This window comes from Neoarius graeffei, chromosome 3 (genome assembly GCF_027579695.1).
Source record: "Neoarius graeffei isolate fNeoGra1 chromosome 3, fNeoGra1.pri, whole genome shotgun sequence".
NCBI lineage: Eukaryota > Metazoa > Chordata > Actinopteri > Siluriformes > Ariidae > Neoarius > Neoarius graeffei.
The window spans coordinates 8,759,409-8,780,099 of record NC_083571.1 but is presented as its reverse complement, the minus strand read 5'-3'; the positions used below and the strand labels follow the sequence as shown (position 1 = coordinate 8,780,099).

Genomic DNA, 20,691 nt, shown 5'->3' with positions numbered 1-20,691 from the left:
AGAGTGCTGCATCCGTCTGCAAGACATCTCACAATTTTAGACTTTTCAAAGTCTGTCAGATCTCTCTTCTGACCCATTTTGCCAGAGGAAAAGAGGTTGCCTAATAATTATGCACACCTGATATAGGGTGTTGATGTCATTAGACCACACCCCCTCTCATTACACAGATGCACAGCATCTGATATACTTAATTGGTAGTAGGCTTTCAAGCCTAAACAGCTTGGAGTGGGACAACATGCATTAAAAGGATGTTGTGGTCAAAATACTCACTTGCCTAATAATTCTGCACTCAGTGTATATTTGTGAAACAAACAGGCATCAAAACAACATATATAACTTTTAATGTGATGGTTATAAACATACATGTCAACCTTTGGTCAATCAAACCTGTATAACCAACCTCCAAAATCCGTATTTCCCTTATAAAATCCGTATAAGATGCAAATTAAAATAATTTACCTAAAATTTGAATGATAATTAACAATGATATATCCCAGTTACTTTTTATTCAATATTAATAACAATAAACCTTCAGAATGAATACAAAGCTCCAATGTTTGACAAAAACACAAAGTGTTATCAGCGTAGTTACGAAGGAAATACTTCGTTGTTTGGAGACAGGTTTCACCGAGCGGCTATTATGCGCGAGACTTCATATTAGCCACAAAGTCAGAAAAATCTGTTCGTAAAATTACGTTATAATGACCAAATACAATGAAAAGTATTTTTCCAGTCTCACCTGTGAAAGGTAATCCCATGTGATCTCGTTTGGACGGTAAACCTGTTGGTACAGTTAAACGCAGCACATGAATGAGGCATCTTTATTCTCGGCTACTGTCTAGACGCTATACCAGAGACGGCTGAAGAATCTCCACTTTGCCACATCCAATATGGCGGCGAGGATGATGTATGATTCTACGCAGAAGGCGGCGTCTATGTTTATATGTCTATGCTCAATCACACTCTACTTTTGAAATGAAACTTCCCGTTTAACAGACCTTTCTCCATCACTCACACTTGCTCTTATTGAAGCAGCGCGCGACAAGCCTCAACACGAACTACGGGTGACTCGCAGGGCCAAATTAGAATTTGCGTTAACGGCACTATTTTTTTTAATCGTGATAAATTGAGATCGCGTTAACGCGTTATCGCGTTAACTTCGACAGCCCTAGTTTTTGTCAAACATTGGAGCTTTGTATTCATTCTGAAGGTTTATTGTTATTAATATTGAATAAAAAGTAACTGGGATATATCATTGTTAATTATCATTCAAATTTTAGGTAAATTATTTTAATTTGCATCTTATATGGATTTTATAAGGGAAATACGGATTTTGGAGGTTGGTTATACAGGTTTGATTGACCAAAGGTTGACATGTATGGTTTTCCCTTTCGGGCGCTCTCGTTTTCTGTTAGAATTTGGTAAAGAAAAAAATAAATATATTATTTACCAGCTTAAGGTCGGTCCGTATGGTGAAATACCGTGACCTTGGCCTTGAATACTGACCTCGGCCCAGAGGGCCTCGCTCAGTACTTTCAAGACCTCGGTCACGGTATTTCACCATACGGACCTCCCAGCTGGGAAATAACAAATATATGTATTGTAAAAGCAGGAAAAAACCTCCACTAGGGTCAGTATGATGCAGGCTTGTAGTACTCGAGTCCGACTCGTGCCCTAATTTTTAAGGACTTGTGACTCGACTTGGACCCGAGCACTGATGATTCGGACTCATACATTAACCGCATTCGGACTCGTACATTGGAGACGAGGACTCTGATTTTTTCTTTATTTTTTGTAACACGCCATAATAATTTGGTATAAGATATTTATATCTACATGAATTTTTATACTAATTTTGTGCAAAAGTCTCACACTTGCGCTCCTTGGCGCGTGCATCAGATAGCGCCATAAACAACTCGCACCTGCACAGGATTAATGCGCGCCGATATAAAAACTGTGAAAACACACTTGCTTTGCGAAGTATTGAGTTGCGTTGCTGAGCCTTATTTCCTTGTTTGGTTTCCTGATCCCTGATTTCCTGTTTCTCGTCTTTGATAGCCTGTTTGTGCCTCGTCCAACCGATCGCCTGTTTCACCATTTTACGATTTTGCCTGTGGATTGTTTGTCTTCACTTGTATTAATAAACACACCTTCTGCACTTCCATCCGTCTCCCAACCATCTCTGACAGAATACTTCACACTCCCTGATAAAGAGAAGCGCATTCACCTGTTCAGGAACAAACTAGTGTTAATGGCGCTGAAACAGACACCGTCACATGGTGCGGGTGGAGTCTTGTTCTCGACTCGGATCAATAGTGGACTCGAATCCAAATTTTTTTTAATGACTCAGACTTTAACACTGGGGACTCGAGACTGGACTCGGACTCGAGGTTTAGTGACTCGTCTACCGTACAACACTGGTATGATGTATGAGTTCTGGTTTGGACAGTTCCTCAACCTCAGCTACATCACTCCAGTTCATCATCAGTCTCGAGACATGTTCGCTTAATTCTGTTTCTTTCTTTCTGTAATATTTTCAAACACATGATCAAAACATAACAAACTAATAGCCTGATTTACACCAGTGCCTCAACTCTGAGTATTTTAACATGCTCATATTCGGATGGTTCATCTTTATTTTCAGATTCACCTGCCTTTAATAAAGCGTCAGCGTAGAGTTCTGCTCATAATAAGGCTTTATTAGTACAAATACAGAGGTGATTATAGAATATAGACTATTTCTCGATAAGCACCTCGGGCGACTCGGCAAAATGGCGGCTAATCACTTTGTCACCGTAAGTGAGGAAGAATTAGAAATGATGAAAAAAAAAACACTGTTCCTAAAAGCACTAAAGATGCTACGAAGTTTGGTCTAAAACTATTCAAAGGGAAGGTGGAATCGGGATTTATTTTATCGATTTCAAACCAAATTCTTTTATGCGACTCGGCGTTGATAAGTGACACAAGTCTGCGCCATACAGTTATTACATTTATATGCTGCTTTTGAAGATTGACAATTTTTTTTAATATGATTTTTTATATATATTTTTTAAATCAATCACCTGTGTATTTGTACTAAAACAATTATCCACCTCAGGCTCCGTGAATATCCGTGAATAATAACCTCAACTTCATCGCGGATGTTATTCACCGATATTCACTTCACCTTCAGCAAGTAATTCTTAAATATATACAGAATATTACATGAAAATATGACGTTTATCTTTGAGCGGTGGATGGATGTAAAACGTGTTCGATTCCTTTCTAGCGGGTTTCGTTCATTCGGTTTGATAGCATGCAATATTGTTAGCATATCGCTTATCCTACGTGTATTACGTCACTCTACCCAATGGAGAATGAGCGTTGAATATGGTTTACGATATTGCACGGTTGTCAAGACAACATGACGTCACACGTCGGAGACGTAAAACTTCCGCGCTAGCGAGTGAGCGACTGGGACAATTTTAAACAAACATGGCCGCCAGGTTTGCTTCGTTAAATACGGAAGATTTTGAGAGAATTTTGAAAGAGAAAGACACGTCGAACACCTTAAAGGAATGTGTATGTATAATAATAATATCGGCTGGCGTTTTTTCATGGCCTATCAGATATATTCCATTCAGCTACTCGTCTTCGATTCATCCAATATCATGCTAGCTGAATGGAATATATCTGATATACCATGAAAAAAAGCCAGCCGATATTATTTAAATATGTCACTCAGATCCGCGATGTAATGCATTTCGTATGATAAACAAAATTTAGCATTGATTTCCTCACGAGTGACATATAGAGATTCATGCCACAGTTTTGGTTCTCCGTGTCCCGGATGGAGCTCGTATGAAAAATACGAGTGGCGTATTTCCCAGTAAAACACTCGTGTCCATGTAATATCAAGACTTAAGTTATTTCATGGACAGTCGCTTGTGATTTTTAACACCACTGCTATTCTGTAGCTGTTACTTGAATCCTTAATGCTGGACATTTGACTGGCCGTGTAATTACAAAAGCAAAATCTCCACTTCCTGTTCATGTTTATGATTTTCTTATCAATATTTGTATGTGTGTGTGTGTGTTTGTGTGTAGGAGCTTCATACACAGACGGGTGTGTTCATCGAGAAGACCGATTCACTGATGAAGAAGGCGTCTGAGATTCACTTGGGTTCGGAGAATTATTCTCTGCTGCGTGATCAAGCCAAAGTAGCTCAGAGGAGAGTGAGGGACATGCAGGACAGCCTCGGGAAAATGTGAGACTGCTTACCGAGACATTTTCAAATTTAGTGACTTCGTGAGGAGAGATTTGAAAAGAAAAGCCGGTGATATTCAATAAATAATTAAAATATTTTGCTGAGATCTCCGTCAGTTTATCCAGAGGTTTTGTCTTTTAGCAAAGGATAAAAGGTTTTATTATGATTTTTTTTTTTTGACTAAATGGATTAGTGCTGATCTACTCAGGCTGTAGGTCACTGAAGCTGGCTTTTCCTGTAGAAAAAATAAGCAAATAAATAAACAAATTCAAAATGGTGTTGCATTGTTTAGAAAATATGTTAATAGTACGACACAAAAAAAAAAACCTCAATTCGAAAAATAAATTGCATTTTGGGAAATATCGCCATAGATTCTTATATTACAAGGATACAATAAACACCATTTTGAGAATTTATTCTCAAAATATTTCTCTTTATTTGTTTACGTTTAAGACTTTTATTTTGAAAATATTGCTATTTTTCTTGGACCTTGGGAAATTGATTTTATTCTTGAAATGTAACTGAGACAATTCTCAAATTATTACCGCTCCCGGGACGGAGTCCACCAGGGGGCGAGGTATTGTTTTCAGTGGGGTTTCTTTGTTTGTTTGTTTGTTTGTTTGCTGCTGAGAGCAGTACGGTTAGTTCTGATTGGCTGAGAGCAGTACAGTGTGTTCTGATTGGCTGAGAGCAGTACAGTTAGTTCTGATTGGCTGAGAGCAGTACAGTGTGTTCTGATTGTCTGAGAGCAGTACAGTGTGTTCTGATTGGCTGAGAGCAGTACAATGTGTTCTGATTGGCTAAGAGCAGTACAGTTAGTTCTGATTGGCTGAGAGCAGTACAGTGTGTTCTGATTGGCTGAGAGCAATACAGTTAGTTCTGATTGTCTGAGAGCAGTACAGTGTGTTCTGATTGGCTGAGAGCAGTACAATGTGTTCTGATTGGCTGAGAGCAGTACAGTTAGTTCTGATTGTCTGAGAGCAGTACAATTAATTCTGATTGGCTGAGAGCAGTACAGTGTGTTCTGATTGGCTGAAAGCAGTACAGTGTGTTCTGATTGGCTGAGAGCAGTACAGTTAGTTCTGATTGGTACGTGGTTTTCCCCAGCTCACTCATAAGAGGGTCTCTTAAAGTAACTTTGCTAAGAGCTTCTTTGAATGTGTCCCCTTGATATTGGCATTAGTAGTTGCTATAGTCCTGGGTATGACTGTAAACTGCAACCGGTGGTGAGTCTCAGGTCCAGGATGACTTGAATATTGGGGAAAGTGGAGTTACCCCTTAATCAGCATTGCTCCCAGGTCCGCTCTGACCCGGAGTGGTAGCACCTGCCTGGGTTCCAGCGATGGGTTAAATAGTACATCACCAATAAGGCACCGACAGCAGGGCGCTTTTCGGTGCAATGTGGCAGATGAACCCAACAGGGTCAATGGCACGCCACCTGATGGCATGCGGAAGAGCCACTCAAATGGCCAATGGATGGCATCACTCAGTAAGTCAGTTGTCACTGCGGGACAACTTCCATACCCATCAGGTCTGTGGCACTTTTGTGTACCACTTGGCATCAGGTCTGGCATTCCAGAGAGACAACACGATGGGGGCATGACATTGTTTGTCTTACCTTACTGTCCAAGGCACTTCATTAGGAAAGGAGAATAAGTCTGGTGCACTCTGGTGCGGGCCCATCTGCGTTTCTGCTCATCCTAATGAAGCAATCATCATCGCTAGTGATGGACAGCCACCGAGTAGTTATACTTGAGTGTTTCTGTGAATACTGAGAAATTTAGGCTGGGCAGTTTAGCCAAAATGAAGTATGTTGGGTTTTGGTATAAATACTGCCAAATGATAGTATCACATCCCAAGTGAATGGTACACAGCAGAGCCGTGCTCAAATGCTTTTATATTTTTCAGTATACAACACTAATCACATCCATAATTTTGTGAGACATCAACTCTGTGACAGACAGACCAGCTATTATCCATTCCTGTAATAGAATCCTGGTGGCTCTAGTCTTTAAGGATTTTGTATAAATGACAGAAAATACTAACTTGTAACTTTTTATCTTAATTTGGGGCTGAATGTAGTCAAAATATTTAAGCTAATAATGACTAAGCTAGGCCTGTTACTTTTTGTGCACCCCCAAGTCAAAATCAAATGGCTTGTTGTCTCGAATTTGGCTTCATCGGTAGACATTGTTGGTGGAAATGTAGCCTGCACTGCGGTATCCGTCGGCGGTGGTGGCTGTCCATCGCTAGCAATGATGATTGCTTCATTAGGATGCACAGAAATGCAGATGGGCCGCGAGGTCTGCGACAGAGTCACCCTCAGTGGAGGCATGAATGGCCTGGCCGAGCTGCCATGGAATGTCTGGCCTTGTGAGCTCTCGCATACTATTCTTCTCTCCTAATGAAGTGCCTTACACAGTAAGGTAAGGCAAACGACGTCACGCCCCCATCGTGTTGTCTCTCTGGACCTCCAGACCTGATGCCAAGTGGTGCACAAAAGTGCCACAGGCCTAACGGGTATGGAAGTTGCCCCACAGTGACAACTGACTTGCCAAGTGATGCCATCCATTAGCCATTTGAGTGGCTCTTCTGCATGCCATCAGGTGGTGCACCATTGATCCTGTTGGGTTCATCTGCCATATTGCACCAAAAAGCGTCCTGCTGCCGGCACCTAATTGGCGATGTACTATTTAACCCATCGCTGGAACCCAGGCAGGTGCTACCACTCCGGGTCAGAGCGGACCTGGGAGCAATGCTGATTAAGGGGTAACTCCACTTTCGCCAATACTCAAGTCTTCCTGGACCTGAGACTCTCCACGGGTCGCATTTTAAAGTCATACCCAGGACTAGTGCAGTATTCATCAGCATCAGCAATGCTAAATCTACCTTCAGTTAGACGTCACATAGTTGACGTCACATAGTTGACACATTTTGGGCTTTTTGGCTTGTCCATTGGTAGCAACCTATTATCGCCCAGGGTCATGTGCGTGAAGGGAGTGGGCTGCCACTTTTTCATCATACTGACTACTTACCACACTTAGTCACACAGATGTCATCACCGTCACATAGTTGATACGTAAAAAAAGGTACGCTTCAATTTTTACACACTCAACTCCATGCAAAAAAACATACCAAAAGCAGTATACATGATGGTGTGTATGAGATGTTGTTCTGTTGCCCTCCCTGCCAGATAACACGAGGTAGACGAACCTTGTATCTGAGTAACCGTTGCAACACTGGGGCTGAATTCAGCACCGTTACAGAGTTGACCGCAACTATGCTTCATGGGACACCTACTTTGGCTGAGCTGCAGTCGAAATGATTAAAAGCTGCATGAAGTTTAGTTGTATTTTCTTCCAACACACTCATATCCATGACATGCACTGAAGATAACCCTGTCTGCTGGCTTTTAGTGGAGAAATAACACTGTTAGTTCAAACCAAGGTTACAGCTGTGTGGGACGAGCCAAGTTGGCCATTTGTCATCTCATCTCATTATCTGTAGCCGCTTTATCCTGTTCTACAGGGTCGCAGGCAAGCTGGAGCCTATCCCAGCTGACTACGGGCGAAAGGCGGGGTACACCCTGGACAAATCGCCAGGTCATCACAGGGCTGACACATAGACACACAACCATTCACACTCACATTCACACCTATGGTCAATTTAGGCCCTGTCCACACGGCAACGGATTCAGGTGACTCCGATACAATTGCTTATCGTTTAGGCCTGGCGTCCACACGGCACCGGCGTTTTGGGTGCCCAAAACGCAATCTTTTTGAGAACGGGTTCCAGAGTGGAAAGATCTGGCAACGTTGCCGTTGTGAAGTCGTCTGGATGAGTAGAACGGATTTGTTTACGATGATGTCACAACCACATGACTGTCAGTGCTTCACGCCGGGTAGAAGTGTAACGAACTCGATGCGAGTTGTCAACAAATCCTATAACTTGGTTCATGAAACGCGCTTACAAAATATTTTCACTGTGAATATTTATTGTGTAATGGTGCAAAGTGAGAGAGAGAGAGAGAGAGAGAGAGAGAGACTCTGCCCTTAGGGCAGAGTCAATCCCGCCAGCAAAAATAGGGAAAAAAAGGAGCGATCTCACCTCTTCAGATGTTGGTTTAAGTCCTACAATACATTCCTCAAAAAGGGCGTAGAAGAGCAAATTAATCCATCAACGTGTAGCATTCAATTTATTCCGGACCATTAAAGACGCTGCCTTCCGCGTAGAATCATACGTCATCCTCGCCGCCATATTCGATAGGTCAAAGTGGAGAATAAAGATTAGCTGTGTTTAACTGTACCAACAGGTTTGCCGTCCAAACGAGATCACATGGGATTACCTTTCACAGGTGAGACTGGAAAAATACTTTTCATTGTATTTGGTCATTATAATGTAATTTTACGAACAGATTTTCCTGACTTTGTGGCTAATATGAAGTCTCGCGCATAATAGTTTATGCGCATGCGTCCTTACTTCTTCTGTTGTTCTGGTGTCTCCGAAGGGACCGTCTTACAGCGCCCCTAGAGGTGTGGCATGTGTATTGCATCGTTTTCAGCAAGCGTTGCGTTGCCATATGGACCTGATATTTTACTGATTGTTGCCCATTTGGACACGATATATTTTTAAATAACATCTCGTTGCCGTTGTCGTGTGGATGTAGCCTTAGAGTCACCAGTTAACCTAACCTGCATGTCTTTGGACTGTGGGGGAAACCGGAGCACCCAGAGGAAACCCACGCGGACACGGGGAGAACATGCAAACTCCACACAGAAAGGCCCTCGCCGGCCCCGGGGCTCGAACCCGGACCTTCTTGCTGTGAGGCGACAGCACTAACCACTACACCACCGTGCCGCCCGAAGTTGGCCATTTTCGCACTTATTTTGATTTTTTTCCCAACAATTAAGAAATGTCCGAGAGGTCTGCTGAATTTTTTCACAGTAGGCCCCAGGGAGTCCTTGCTGTATGTCCAGGTTTTAGATCTCTCCACAGGCCGAGAGACGGCTCTAGGGGACACATTTCTCAGTATTCACAGAAACACTTATTTACGTATGTCGTAGCTCCAGTACACACCTCAGACATGTCCTTGACTATGCAATTAATTTTTTATCCTGAGCTGTTCCTTTAAAACTTCTGACTGTGTGATATGTGTCTTTTTTTTTCTCTCGCTCCACACAGGATATGGGAGCTCGGTGAGACACAGGCACGATGGCAGCGTTTCAGTTGTGAGTCAGAAGCGCTGTCCTACTGGGGGTGCGAGAGAGAGAAGGAGCTGGAGGCTGTAGATGGCAACACTGCTGCCTTGGAACGACAGATTCACACTTTGCAGGTTCAAAAAAAGCACACTTTATTCCCAGGGACTGTATAACAATTTTTAGAGTTTTGCACTCGTTCTTAGAGCCTTGCATCGTTTCCTAGGTGATGGAGGCAGGTTTAGAGGAAAAGAAAGACGTCTTGAGGCAACTGGAGGCGGAGTCTCGTGCTCTGACTCGTTTCATCACTCCTGGAGAGGCGGAGCATATTAAAGCTCGTTTAATGCAGATCAGCAGTTCCTGGGAGGAGCTTTCAAACAACGTGAAGCGACGAGGGGCGGAGCTTCAAGCTAGCTTATTGCATAAATTGAAGTTGAGTGAGGATATGGATGAGGTACGAGCATTAAATCGCCGTATGCTGCTTTGTTGACGTACTTTATGGGATATGTATTCGTAGCCTGAATTTCTGTCTCTTTTTGCTTCTTTAAGGTTAAAAGCATGATGAAAGATCTCACAGAGAAGTTGAATAAACCAGTTACAGACTGCACATCAACATCACTGACATACCAAGCGCTTCATGAGCATATGGTACGTACCTTTGGTTTAGTGAGAAATGCTACCAAGGGTGCATTCATATATGAAGCGTATCGTCCAGGGAGGTTCTTTAGGCACTCAGGTCCGAGAACGTCTGAGATGGTGTCCTTTTCCAAGTGAATCCTTGTAAGAAAATGAATCAAATCGACTCAGCTGCAGGAAGCGAATCAAACAGGATTTTTTTTTTTCCGAGATTATGTGAGCTGCTGAACTGAAGCACAAACCGAGCCAAAACAGAAATGCCATGTCTTCTGGATATTGAGCCAAAAGACAAAATAAAGCTTTTGGTTTCTCCGTGCATTCATCCGTCTGAGCTTCTCGTTAGCGTGATATCTCAACAACACGTGGTTGAATGTTTGTAGGATTTATATGGAGTTTTCCTTACAACGAGCAACTGAACTGATTAGATTTTGAAAATGATCCAAAATGGTCTCAAGGTCACAGCAAGGTCAAATACCTGACTTAAATTTTCTTCAATATTTTCCTTCCTGTCTGAAGGTACAGTGGATATAAAAAGTCTACACACCCTGTTAAAATGATAGGATTTTCTGATGTAAAAAGATGAGACCATGATAAATAATTTCAACACTTTTCCCACCTTTAATGTGACCTATAACCTGTACAATTCAACTGGAAAAAAAAATCTGTTAGGGGGAAAAAAAATAAAAAACGTACAATAAGCTGGTTGCGTAAGTGTGCACACCCTTAAACTAATACTTTGTTGAAGCACGTTTTGATTTAATTACAGCATTCAGCCTTTTTGGATTCACACCTGCCATCAATTACAATGAGTCTGATTAACCCCAAATAAAGTTCAGACATTTACTCAGTTTCGTCCTCCAGCAAAAGCCAGGGTTCACAGAGAGCTTACAAAGCATCAGAGGGATCTCATTGTTGAAAGATATCAGTCAGGAGAAGGGTACAAAAACATTTCCACGCCATTAGATATACCATGGAGCACAGTGAAGACAGTCATCACGAAGTGGAGAAAATATGGGACAACAGTGACATTACCGAGAACTGGACGTCCCTTCAAAATTGATGAAAAGACAAGATGAAAACTGGTCAGGGAGGCTGCCGAGAGGCCGACAGCAACACTGAAGGAGCTGCAGGAATTTCTGCCAAGTACTGGTTGTGTACTACATGTGACAACAACCTCCCGTATTCTCCATACGTCTGGACCATGAGGTAGGGTCAAAGAAAAACATCCAGGCCCGGATAAATTTTCCAAAATAAAATACATCAACTTTCCCAAAAGCATGCGGGAAAATGTGTTATGGTCTGAATATGGCCACAATTCCAAAAGATATGTTTGGCGCCGGCGGCACGGTGGTGTAGTGGTTAGCGCTGTCGCCTCACAGCAAGAAGGTCCGGGTTCGAGCCCCGTGGCCGGCGAGGGCCTTTCTGTGCGGAGTTTGCATGTTCTCCCCGTGTCCGCGTGGGTTTCCTCCGGGTGCTCCGGTTTCCCCCACAGTCCAAAGACATGCAGGTTAGGTTAACTGGTGACTCTAAATTGACCGTAGGTGTGAATGTGAGTGTGAATGGTTGTCTGTGTCTATGTGTCAGCCCTGTGATGACCTGGCGACTTGTCCAGGGTGTACCCCACCTTTCGCCCGTAGTCAGTTTGGATAGGCTCCAGCTTGCCTGCGACCCTGTAGAAGGATAAAGCAGCTAGAGATAATGAGATGAGATGTTTGACACCAAAACACCACTGAGCATCACCAAAAGAACCCCATACCCACGGTGAAGCATGGTGGTGGCAGCATCGTGTTTAGGGGTTGTTTTTCTTCAGCTGGAACAGGGGCTTTAGTCAAGGTGGAGGGAATTATGAACAGTTCTAAATAACAGTCAATTTTGGCCCAAAACCTTCAGGTGTCTGCTAGAAAGCTAAAAGTGAAGAGGAATTTCATCTTTCAGCGCGACAACGACCCCAAAACAGTTTTGGAATGGCCCAGCCGGAGCCCAGACCTAAATCCAATTGAAAATCTGTGGGGTGACCTGAAGAGGGCTGTGAACAAGACACGCCCTCGCAATCTGACAGATTTGGAGCGCTTTTGCAAGGAAGAGTGGGCAAATATTGCCAAGTCTATATGTGGCAGGCTGATAGACTCCGACCCAAAAAGACTGAAAGCTGTAATTAAATCAAAAGGTGCTTCAACAAAGTATTAGTTTAAGGGTGTGCACACTTACGCAACCAGCTTATTGTACATTTTTTATTTTTTATGTTTTTCCCCCGAACAGATTTGTTTGTTTTTCAATTGAATTGTACAGGTCGCATTAAAGCTGGGAAAAGTTTTGAAATTATTTATCGTGGTCTCTTTTTTTTATATCAGAAAAAACGATCATTTTAACGGGGTGTGTAGACTTTTTATATCCACTGTATTTCAGGTGACACATTAGTACACGTTCATTTAATTAATTGTGTACAGTGTGGGGAACATAAAACCCAAGCAAAGTGTGAAAACGCTTGTTAACATGACCAACTCACTCATCTGGTACGTATTTGGGACTTGCGTGCTACCAATTTTCTGACGGGCTAATAAAAAAAATTGTGACCCAATGTACACATTTCTCAACAAGACTGTATAATTTTAGTTTGTTTCTTAAAAATTTACCAACATATCTGCCTCGTTCTGTCTTGTTTGACTGCCATTTTCATTAATGTTCATATTACTATTGTTCATATGGCTAAGTGCTATAGCTAGCTACACTGTTATCCTCATTCACTAGTTTAGCATTGCCTAGCAACACTTCTTTTTATACTTATGCACATTTCTTCCAATCCCAGGATGCATGGCAGGCTCTTAAGCTCCTGCAGCCCAGATTGGTATCATTGAGCTTGGGTTTAAGAAGAATATCTCATAAAGATCAGGTGGAGAAAGAAGTATCAGACCTCCAGCAGGCTCATATACAGTACACTAATAAGGCTGCCAGGAAACAAGCCAAACTGGAGGACCTGTTGACTCGGTGGCAGCAGTAAGTCCAGCTTATTTTTCTGTGTTGTTCAGCAGTTTCTTTTGAGGACAAGAGGACTGTTAAAGCAGACCATAATGCAGATTCTGCAGTCCAAAAGTTGGCATGTGGAAAGTTACGTATATTCCAAGTCAGTTTACGCAGCTGCTTAAGTTCATTTTTTGATATAGCGGCATAGAAAATAAGGACCGAAGAAAAGAGAAAAGGTTGTTTTTCCTTTGTCATTAAATGTAATATGATGTAATACAAAAGCAAGAGACAATTTAAAAATGAAAACGAGTAATACAATGATAAGTTCTTGAAGCAGTGAACACACCGTAATAGGATTCTAGTCTTCATTGTTAAACTTCACCCACTGTGCAGAACTCTCACGTAACTACTGATGTGCACAACTGTTGTACTCAATCCTCACTACATGTCATTAACTCAAATCTGAATATAACCCTTGGAGGAAAGTTAAAGCTAGACTGCCTTTCAGATTTTTCAAGTGTAGGTCATAAAAAGAATTCTCCCCGACACCCAGTTATTTTTGTTTAGTGGACGGAAAGCTACTGAATTCGAATCACAGACTTCCGATTTTATTAGTTTTTTTTTTAAAAAAGAACAATTAATGAATTTATCTCCACGTGGCCCTAAATTCTCAGCTATTTTTTCCTGCTTCACCATGACCCAATTCAAGATACTACGTCATGCATGACATCACGTGGTGGGCTTTCCGTGTTCGCGCAAGGCATTGTGGGATACAAATTTGAAACAGGAGAGAAAAATGGAGGATGCGAGTGTGCGAATGAAACGTGAAAAACCGACTACAGTAACGGAAAGAAAGCGAGAAGAAAAGACGTTATGTTATATACGAAGGAAAGGAAACGCAGGACCAAACTAATAAATATCGGCGCTCAGCGAGCACCTCGGTGTGATCAGCTGTTCGTTTAGCGACAGAATGATGGAACGGTCAGTGCACGCTCAAAGGTAAACCTGTGGATGCCAGCTGCCGTAAAACCCAAACGAAGAAGAAGAAGAAGGTAAACCTGCACGTGCGCACACGGACTTCCTCTGTCTGCTTGACTGCACGAAGCCAGTGATTTCATGCACATTATTTGCTCAGGAATCCCGTCAAATTAAATAACTTCCCAGCCACAGAATGGCCTGATATTTTGTCAGATATTACAGAAATAAACATGTATCACAATGGCCACATTTCAGAGAGAACTAAATTTCACCGATTTTATGAAATCGAAAGGCCGTCTAGCTTTAACTATAGCACCATGAAAGGTTCTAGTGGGCCTTGAACCTGTATTAGTAATGCCTGAAAATGAAATTTCCGATAAAAAATTTCCAGCTGTCGAAAATTCAGGTTATTCAAGTCATGAAATTCAAGGAAAACATCCAAGATACTCAGAAAGAGCAATCGAACCGAGAGCTAATCAAACTCAAATCTATTTGTTTAACCAAAAATATTTTAACATGGGGCAGCACGGTGGTGTAGTGGTTAGCACTGTCGCTTCACAGCAAGAAGGTCCGGGTTCGAGCCCCGTGGCCGGCGAGGGCCTTTCTGTGTGGAGTTTGTATGTTCTCCCCGTGTCCACGTGGGTTTCCTCCGGGTGCTCCAGTTTCCCCCACAGTCCAAAGACATGCAGGTTAGGTTAACTGGTGACTCTAAATCGACCGTAGGTGTGAATGTGAGTGTGAATGGTTGTCTGTGTCTATGTATCAGCCCTGTGATGACGTGGCGACTTGTCCAGGGTGTACCCCGCCTTTCGCCCGTAGTCAGCTGGGATAGGCTCCAGCTTGCCTGCGACCCTGTAGAACAGGATAAAGCGGCTAGAGATAATGAGATGAGATGAGATGTTGAATATATAACCAATCTATTCAGATATCTTAAGATTCACTTTGAAAACTTGCAGAGCATTAGACATGTTTTTTTTTTCAATCATTGCACTTTCAGGCTCAGGTTCTCCTGACTGAATTTTACTCCATAGTGTTTTTTTTTTTTCCATTTACAGAAATTTCCAAAGTCAGAGTTAGAACCATTAACCATCCAAAGAACTCTTGAGAACTTTTTTTTTTCGTTATCCCATAATAGCCAAAATTGGAGAACAACTCTGAATAGTATCTGAGATGGAGTAATGAACACAATGCCATGTTGGAGTTTAAATGGTGTTGGGGGTTAATTTTGAATTCCTTCTTGCGGTTTTCCTTTGCTAGATATGAAAGAGGACTCTCAGTTCTTCAGGGCTGGTTGGACAGTTCAGAGAACCTCTGTAAATCTGATACTCCATACCTGATCACGGAAAAAACCAAACTCCATTGCCAGCTACAAACACTACAGGTAATTCACAAAAGAACAATCTGGTGGCATGTAGTACATGAGTATTTCTACATGTTTTTCTTTGATATTAACACCCTACATGGTTTGAATTTGGTGTGTTGCTCCTGGACCTGAGTTCCTGACCTAGAAGAACCTTTGGCTGAACAATATTCCTGTTGGTTTTCGTTATTAATACTTTTGCCTTGGGCGTAATTGTTATCTGGTAGGACCTGCAGAGTGAGGTTCCCTCTCAGGAGTCTTTGCTGGAGAAGTTGGAGACCCAGGCCGAGTTTCTGTACCCCACAGCGTCAGAGGAACGAGTGGGAGAACTGACAGAGCTTCACTGCAACCTGGAGGAGAGGTGGTGTTCTCTCAGTGTGAGCATCCCTCTCAGGTAAACCTGCAAACATAGCTGAGATTTAATGTCATGCTCTACTGAGAAAAAGCCTTATTTCAAGCATCCTAAAGGGTCCTTCTGCTGGTCTCCAAGTAGAACCCATTTAGAAATCATGAACTGTTAACCATCCACAGAACCCTTGACAAACTCTTTTTGTTAAGAGTGTATGCTACCTTACAGGAGAGGGTTTCTCTTTTAGCCAGGGCTCCAAGTAGAATCCCTGTGGAAAACTAGACATGTTAACCATCTAAGGAACCCATTTTGCTAAGACTATACAGTCCCTTACAGAAGATGGTTTCAATCACAGAAAATTCCAAGTAAAACCCCTTTGGAATGCATGAACTGTCAAAGAGTCCTTGAGGAACCATTTTTGCTAAGAGCATTTTTAAGGTTATCATTTCTTCTAAGTGTGCTGTTTTACTGTTGCTTTTAATTCTCTTGTAAGACTATCAGAGTTCAATCTTGTGCATGTAACGCTGACTGTATTTGAGAACACTCTTAGAAAAGAATGTTCCATCCAGCAGCCTAAAGATGATACAGTCCAGTCACCTTTATTTATCCTTGGTATACTCTTTCCTCAAAGGTTCTTTAGATGGTCACCAGTTTTAGCTTTCTAACGAGGTTCTACTTGGAACAATTTCTCGAGCGGAAACTATAGGTTCTTTTAGAGTTCCCTCAGAGGGGCAAGCCAAGGAACCCTTTAGGGTATTGAATGAAGCATTTTTACTAAGACTGCAGAGATTTCAAGCTATTTGGATGACTGACAATCCTTCATCATCCTTCCTTGCCTGAAGACATTTCTTAGTGTGATAAGATCTACACTCTTAGAAAGATATTCTTCAAGGGTTATTTGGATGGTTTAATGGTTTTCAACATTCTGATCAAGAATTAATGAAGCTCCCCAGATGAGTGGTGATGTATCTTCAAGATTATATGATTGCTCTAGTTACCTTAATATACTACACTGTAAAAAAAGAATAGTTGAGAATACTTGAAATTTCAAGGCAACAGTCTGCATTAAGAATTTTATGTTTTGCCAATGATGTGCCCATGATAATCCAAACTATGATAAAACTGTTATCTTTATTAAGAATTCTTAATTAAGTCAATTTTCAATTCCTCATTCTGCCAACATAGATTTCTCTTTTTGCTGAACAGTGGCATTCACAGTAGTGCAAAAAGGCAATCAGACTTTTTGGGGGGGCTTTTTTCACCTTTATTTGGATAGGACAGTGTAGAGACAGGAAATGAGCAGGAGAGAGGGACGGGGAGGGATCGGGAAATGACCTCGGGTCGGAATCGAACGCGGGTCCCTGGATTTATGGTATGGCACCTTATCCACCTGAGCCACGACGCCATACCCATGACGTGGGTTTTAAAAACTTTATTTCAATATTGAAGTTTTGTAATTGTGTAGAACAATGAAAAAAGGCATGTATAGTTTAATGATAAATTGTGTTAACCTCGGGGGCGTCGTGGCTCAGGTGGATAAGGCGCCATACCATAAATCCGGGGACCCGGGTTCGGTTCCGACCTGAGGTCATTTCCCGATCCCTCCCCGTCTCTCTCTCGCTCATTTCCTGTCTCTACGCTGTCCTATCCAAATAGAGGTGAAAAAAGCCCCCCAAAAATTGTGATAACCTCAATTGCCTTTTTGCACTACTGTGAATGCCACTGTTCACCAAAAAGAGAAATCTATGTTGGCAGAATGAGGAATTGAAAATTGACTTAATTAAGAATTCTTAATAAAGATAACAGTGTTATCATAGTTTGGATTATCATGGGCACATCGTTGGCAAAACATAAAATTCTTAATGCAGACGGTTGCCTTGAAATTTCAAGTATTCTCAACTATTCTTTTTTACAGTGTATAAGCATGCAGATGTCTGGATGACCTTCAGAGGTAAAATCTAGAACCCTAAAGGGTTATTTCCTCTCTAGTGGGTACTTTTAAAGGTTCTGTGTAAAATCCCCAACAGGAACCTGAAACGTTCAGAAAACAGTTCCAAATAGAACTTGTGTGGAAAGTTGTATCTCTGAAGAACCCTTGAGAAACTCTGATCTTGTCAGAAATGTAGGTCAATAGACATATCCTAAGTGTGTCATTTATTCATTTCCATGGTTTTCAGGATTCAAGAACTTCAGGCCCATCTTATTCGGCTTGAGCAGTTTAACCAGGTTCTTGTGACCCTCACTCAATGGAGTGAAAATGTGCTCAGGCAGCTGAGAACCAGATCCAGAGTCACCATCACTGACTTGACATCTGCTGGTACCCAAATCAAGGTAAAGACCAACTCTTAATTGTACATATATTCACCAATAATGTATACATGTACTACATGTTCTTTTTGTTTGTTTTTTTCATTTAAAGGATGATGAAGCTCTTCTTCAAACCCAAAGCAAAACAATGGAGGACCTGAAGAAGCACCTGGAAGGACTAAGACCTTCCTTGGCGCCACTGGATCTCCACCAATTACAGGCCAAGCAGGAAGACTGTCTCCAGCCCTTCTCAGAGGCTAAGTGTCTGCTGCAGAACCGTTCTGAGGCTCTGGTTAAACTTGAGTCCTTCTTAGTGACCTATAAGTCCACCACGAATTCACTCCAGAACCTGCAGAGAGCTGTAGGACAGGCAAACTGGGACCAAACCAAGGATAGGAACCTGAACCAGGAACTAGAGCAGTTGTCCCAGGAATTATCTTCTATGGAGGTGCAGGCTATAAGTCTGGACAGTAGTCTGAACAAGGCATATCTGCACCTGCACGGAACCGATGAGGACAGGACATCCTGCCGGGGGCTGGTGGAGGATCTGGGATCAGGTCTGCAGCAGATTCAGAGGAGCATGGGGACAAGGCAGAGCGAGGCCGAGGCACTACGAGCCATGTGGAGCTCCTTTACAAGAAGAAAGGAGCTGCTTTTGAGGAGTTTGATGGAGCTGGAGGATAGAGCCAGAAAACAATGGCTTCCAGAACCAATCCCACAGAACTTCCAACAAAGGTACTCATATCGTATTTACGTATTTATCCCAACAGTGAAGCATGGTGGCGGTAGCATCACGTTAAGCGTTACGCTTAGCCTCTTTGCTGCTTCTCTGACGAATGTTGTCTTTACCTTCTCACTGACTTTTGGTGGATGATGTCCTCTTGGCAGGGTCACAATGTGTATGCACATAATTTAAGACATAATTCAAATTTAATTACAAAATGGCTGCCAAAATTACAATGGAAATGCATGTCTAAACTGGTAAAATGGTTATCGCAATCCTTAAGCTTACGATTGCACTTGCTTATCCTCACGCTACAACCCGACAAATCCCGTTTTCACTGTCATCAAGGTAGACCTGTCAATCAAACGCTGTGGGCGGAATATAAAGTCCGGATTACTGTATGCTGCTGTAACTTGTCATGTTTCTGAGAAACTGGAAAGAGTTAAAACTCCTCTGTCCTTATGACTTTCCTGAGGTGGAAAAGTTACTTCTTTACCCCAGTTACAATGTGCTGACACCAGAGACTCCTCCTATAAATGTTTAAATCCCTTTGTGAACTGGCTGTTAGTATAGAAACCTTGCAGCTGCACTACTGTCAGAGACGTGATGATGTAGAATATTAATCAACACCTTCTGACCAGAATCCAGGATTCGGCTTTAATGTTTGATGCTCTTCTTCCTTGCTGTCGGTGCGTATCAGGTTGTGGATGCTGAACCAGTTGGAGGAGGAGCTCGATGCTATGCAGCACAGTCAGCTGTGGTTAGGGGAGAAAGCTGAGCAGTTGGCTCACAGAGACCCTGAGATGGCCGAGGAGGCCCGGCGGGATGTGACCCTTGTCCAGACCAGCTGGGAGAAAATCAAAGACATCATCTCTGAGGAGTAAGTGTACGATCTAACAGTTACAGATGACATCCAGACTGAAAAGCTGAGCAACACTGTCTGTGTGTCTGTGCAGGCAGAAGCAGTGCAGAGTGCTGGGGGAGATGTGTAAAGATTACCAGACCCTGAAATACAAACTCGGCTCAGTTGTAGAAAGAGCTCGTGCTGTCACTGTTGCCCAGTCTGTCCAGCACAACCTTGAGGACATCTGGAGAGCCCTGACCCGGGTCAGTGTCATGCATCAGGCTGATTTGGTATTACACCGTAGTTGGCAATCCTAGTGGTTCTGGAATTTGTTCTAGGGATGCATCGATACCATTTTATCAGATTGAATACGAGTATACCGGTATGGATACTGATACCAACCCTCCAATCAGATACGTCACAGAATAATTTGTTTCGCTCTGTTTACATTTCTCCAGTTAAAACAGTGCCATGTTCATGTGCCTAGGGTGATGATACACGGGGCAACTTTTGGGGCACTGTTGCCGGCAACGGGCAACCGGGTGAGACACAGGGCAACGGACAATTGGCAACAACCAACCAATCAGATAAGAGCAAATCGATTGCCAGGGAGACAGACAGCGCAAAGATTTAAAAAACACTTTTTACATCTCTTTAAAAATGCTACTAGCCTCAATCTCATATGCTACAACTAATAACTGGCACACACATGACAAAAACATCATCGTTTAATTCTCATCTCAGCAAAAAAAGAAAAACGGGCATGGAGCAGGAGATTTAAGTCAAGTCAAGTTTATTTGTATAGCGCTTTTAACAATAAACATTGTCGCAAAGCAGCTTTACAGAATTTGAACGACTTAAAACATGAGATAATTTTATCCCTAATCTATCCCCAATGAGCAAGCCTGTGGCGACGGTGGCAAGGAAAAACTCCCTCAGACGACATGAGGAAGAAACCTCGAGAGGAACCAGACTCAAAAGGGAACCCATCCTCATTTGGGCAACAACAGACAGCCTGACTATAATATTAACAGTTTTAACATGAGGACAGTTTCGTTGATGTTATAAACTCTTCATTGATGGAAACTTG

The 20,691-nt window shown here is 42.3% G+C and overlaps 1 protein-coding gene across 1 annotated transcript in view; it reads left to right on the top strand.

Annotated features, from left to right (window-relative positions):
• syne1a (spectrin repeat containing, nuclear envelope 1a) overlaps positions 1-20,691 on the top strand; it is a 491,960-nt gene that overhangs the window by 147,439 nt on the left and 323,830 nt on the right. The window contains 11 exon segments of the mRNA XM_060915606.1: positions 4,087-4,247; positions 9,429-9,579; positions 9,669-9,896; positions 9,992-10,090; positions 12,885-13,072; positions 15,275-15,398; positions 15,605-15,771; positions 17,904-18,057; positions 18,146-18,768; positions 19,458-19,637; positions 19,714-19,864. Coding sequence (XP_060771589.1) covers positions 4,087-4,247; positions 9,429-9,579; positions 9,669-9,896; positions 9,992-10,090; positions 12,885-13,072; positions 15,275-15,398; positions 15,605-15,771; positions 17,904-18,057; positions 18,146-18,768; positions 19,458-19,637; positions 19,714-19,864 — 2,226 coding nt within the window.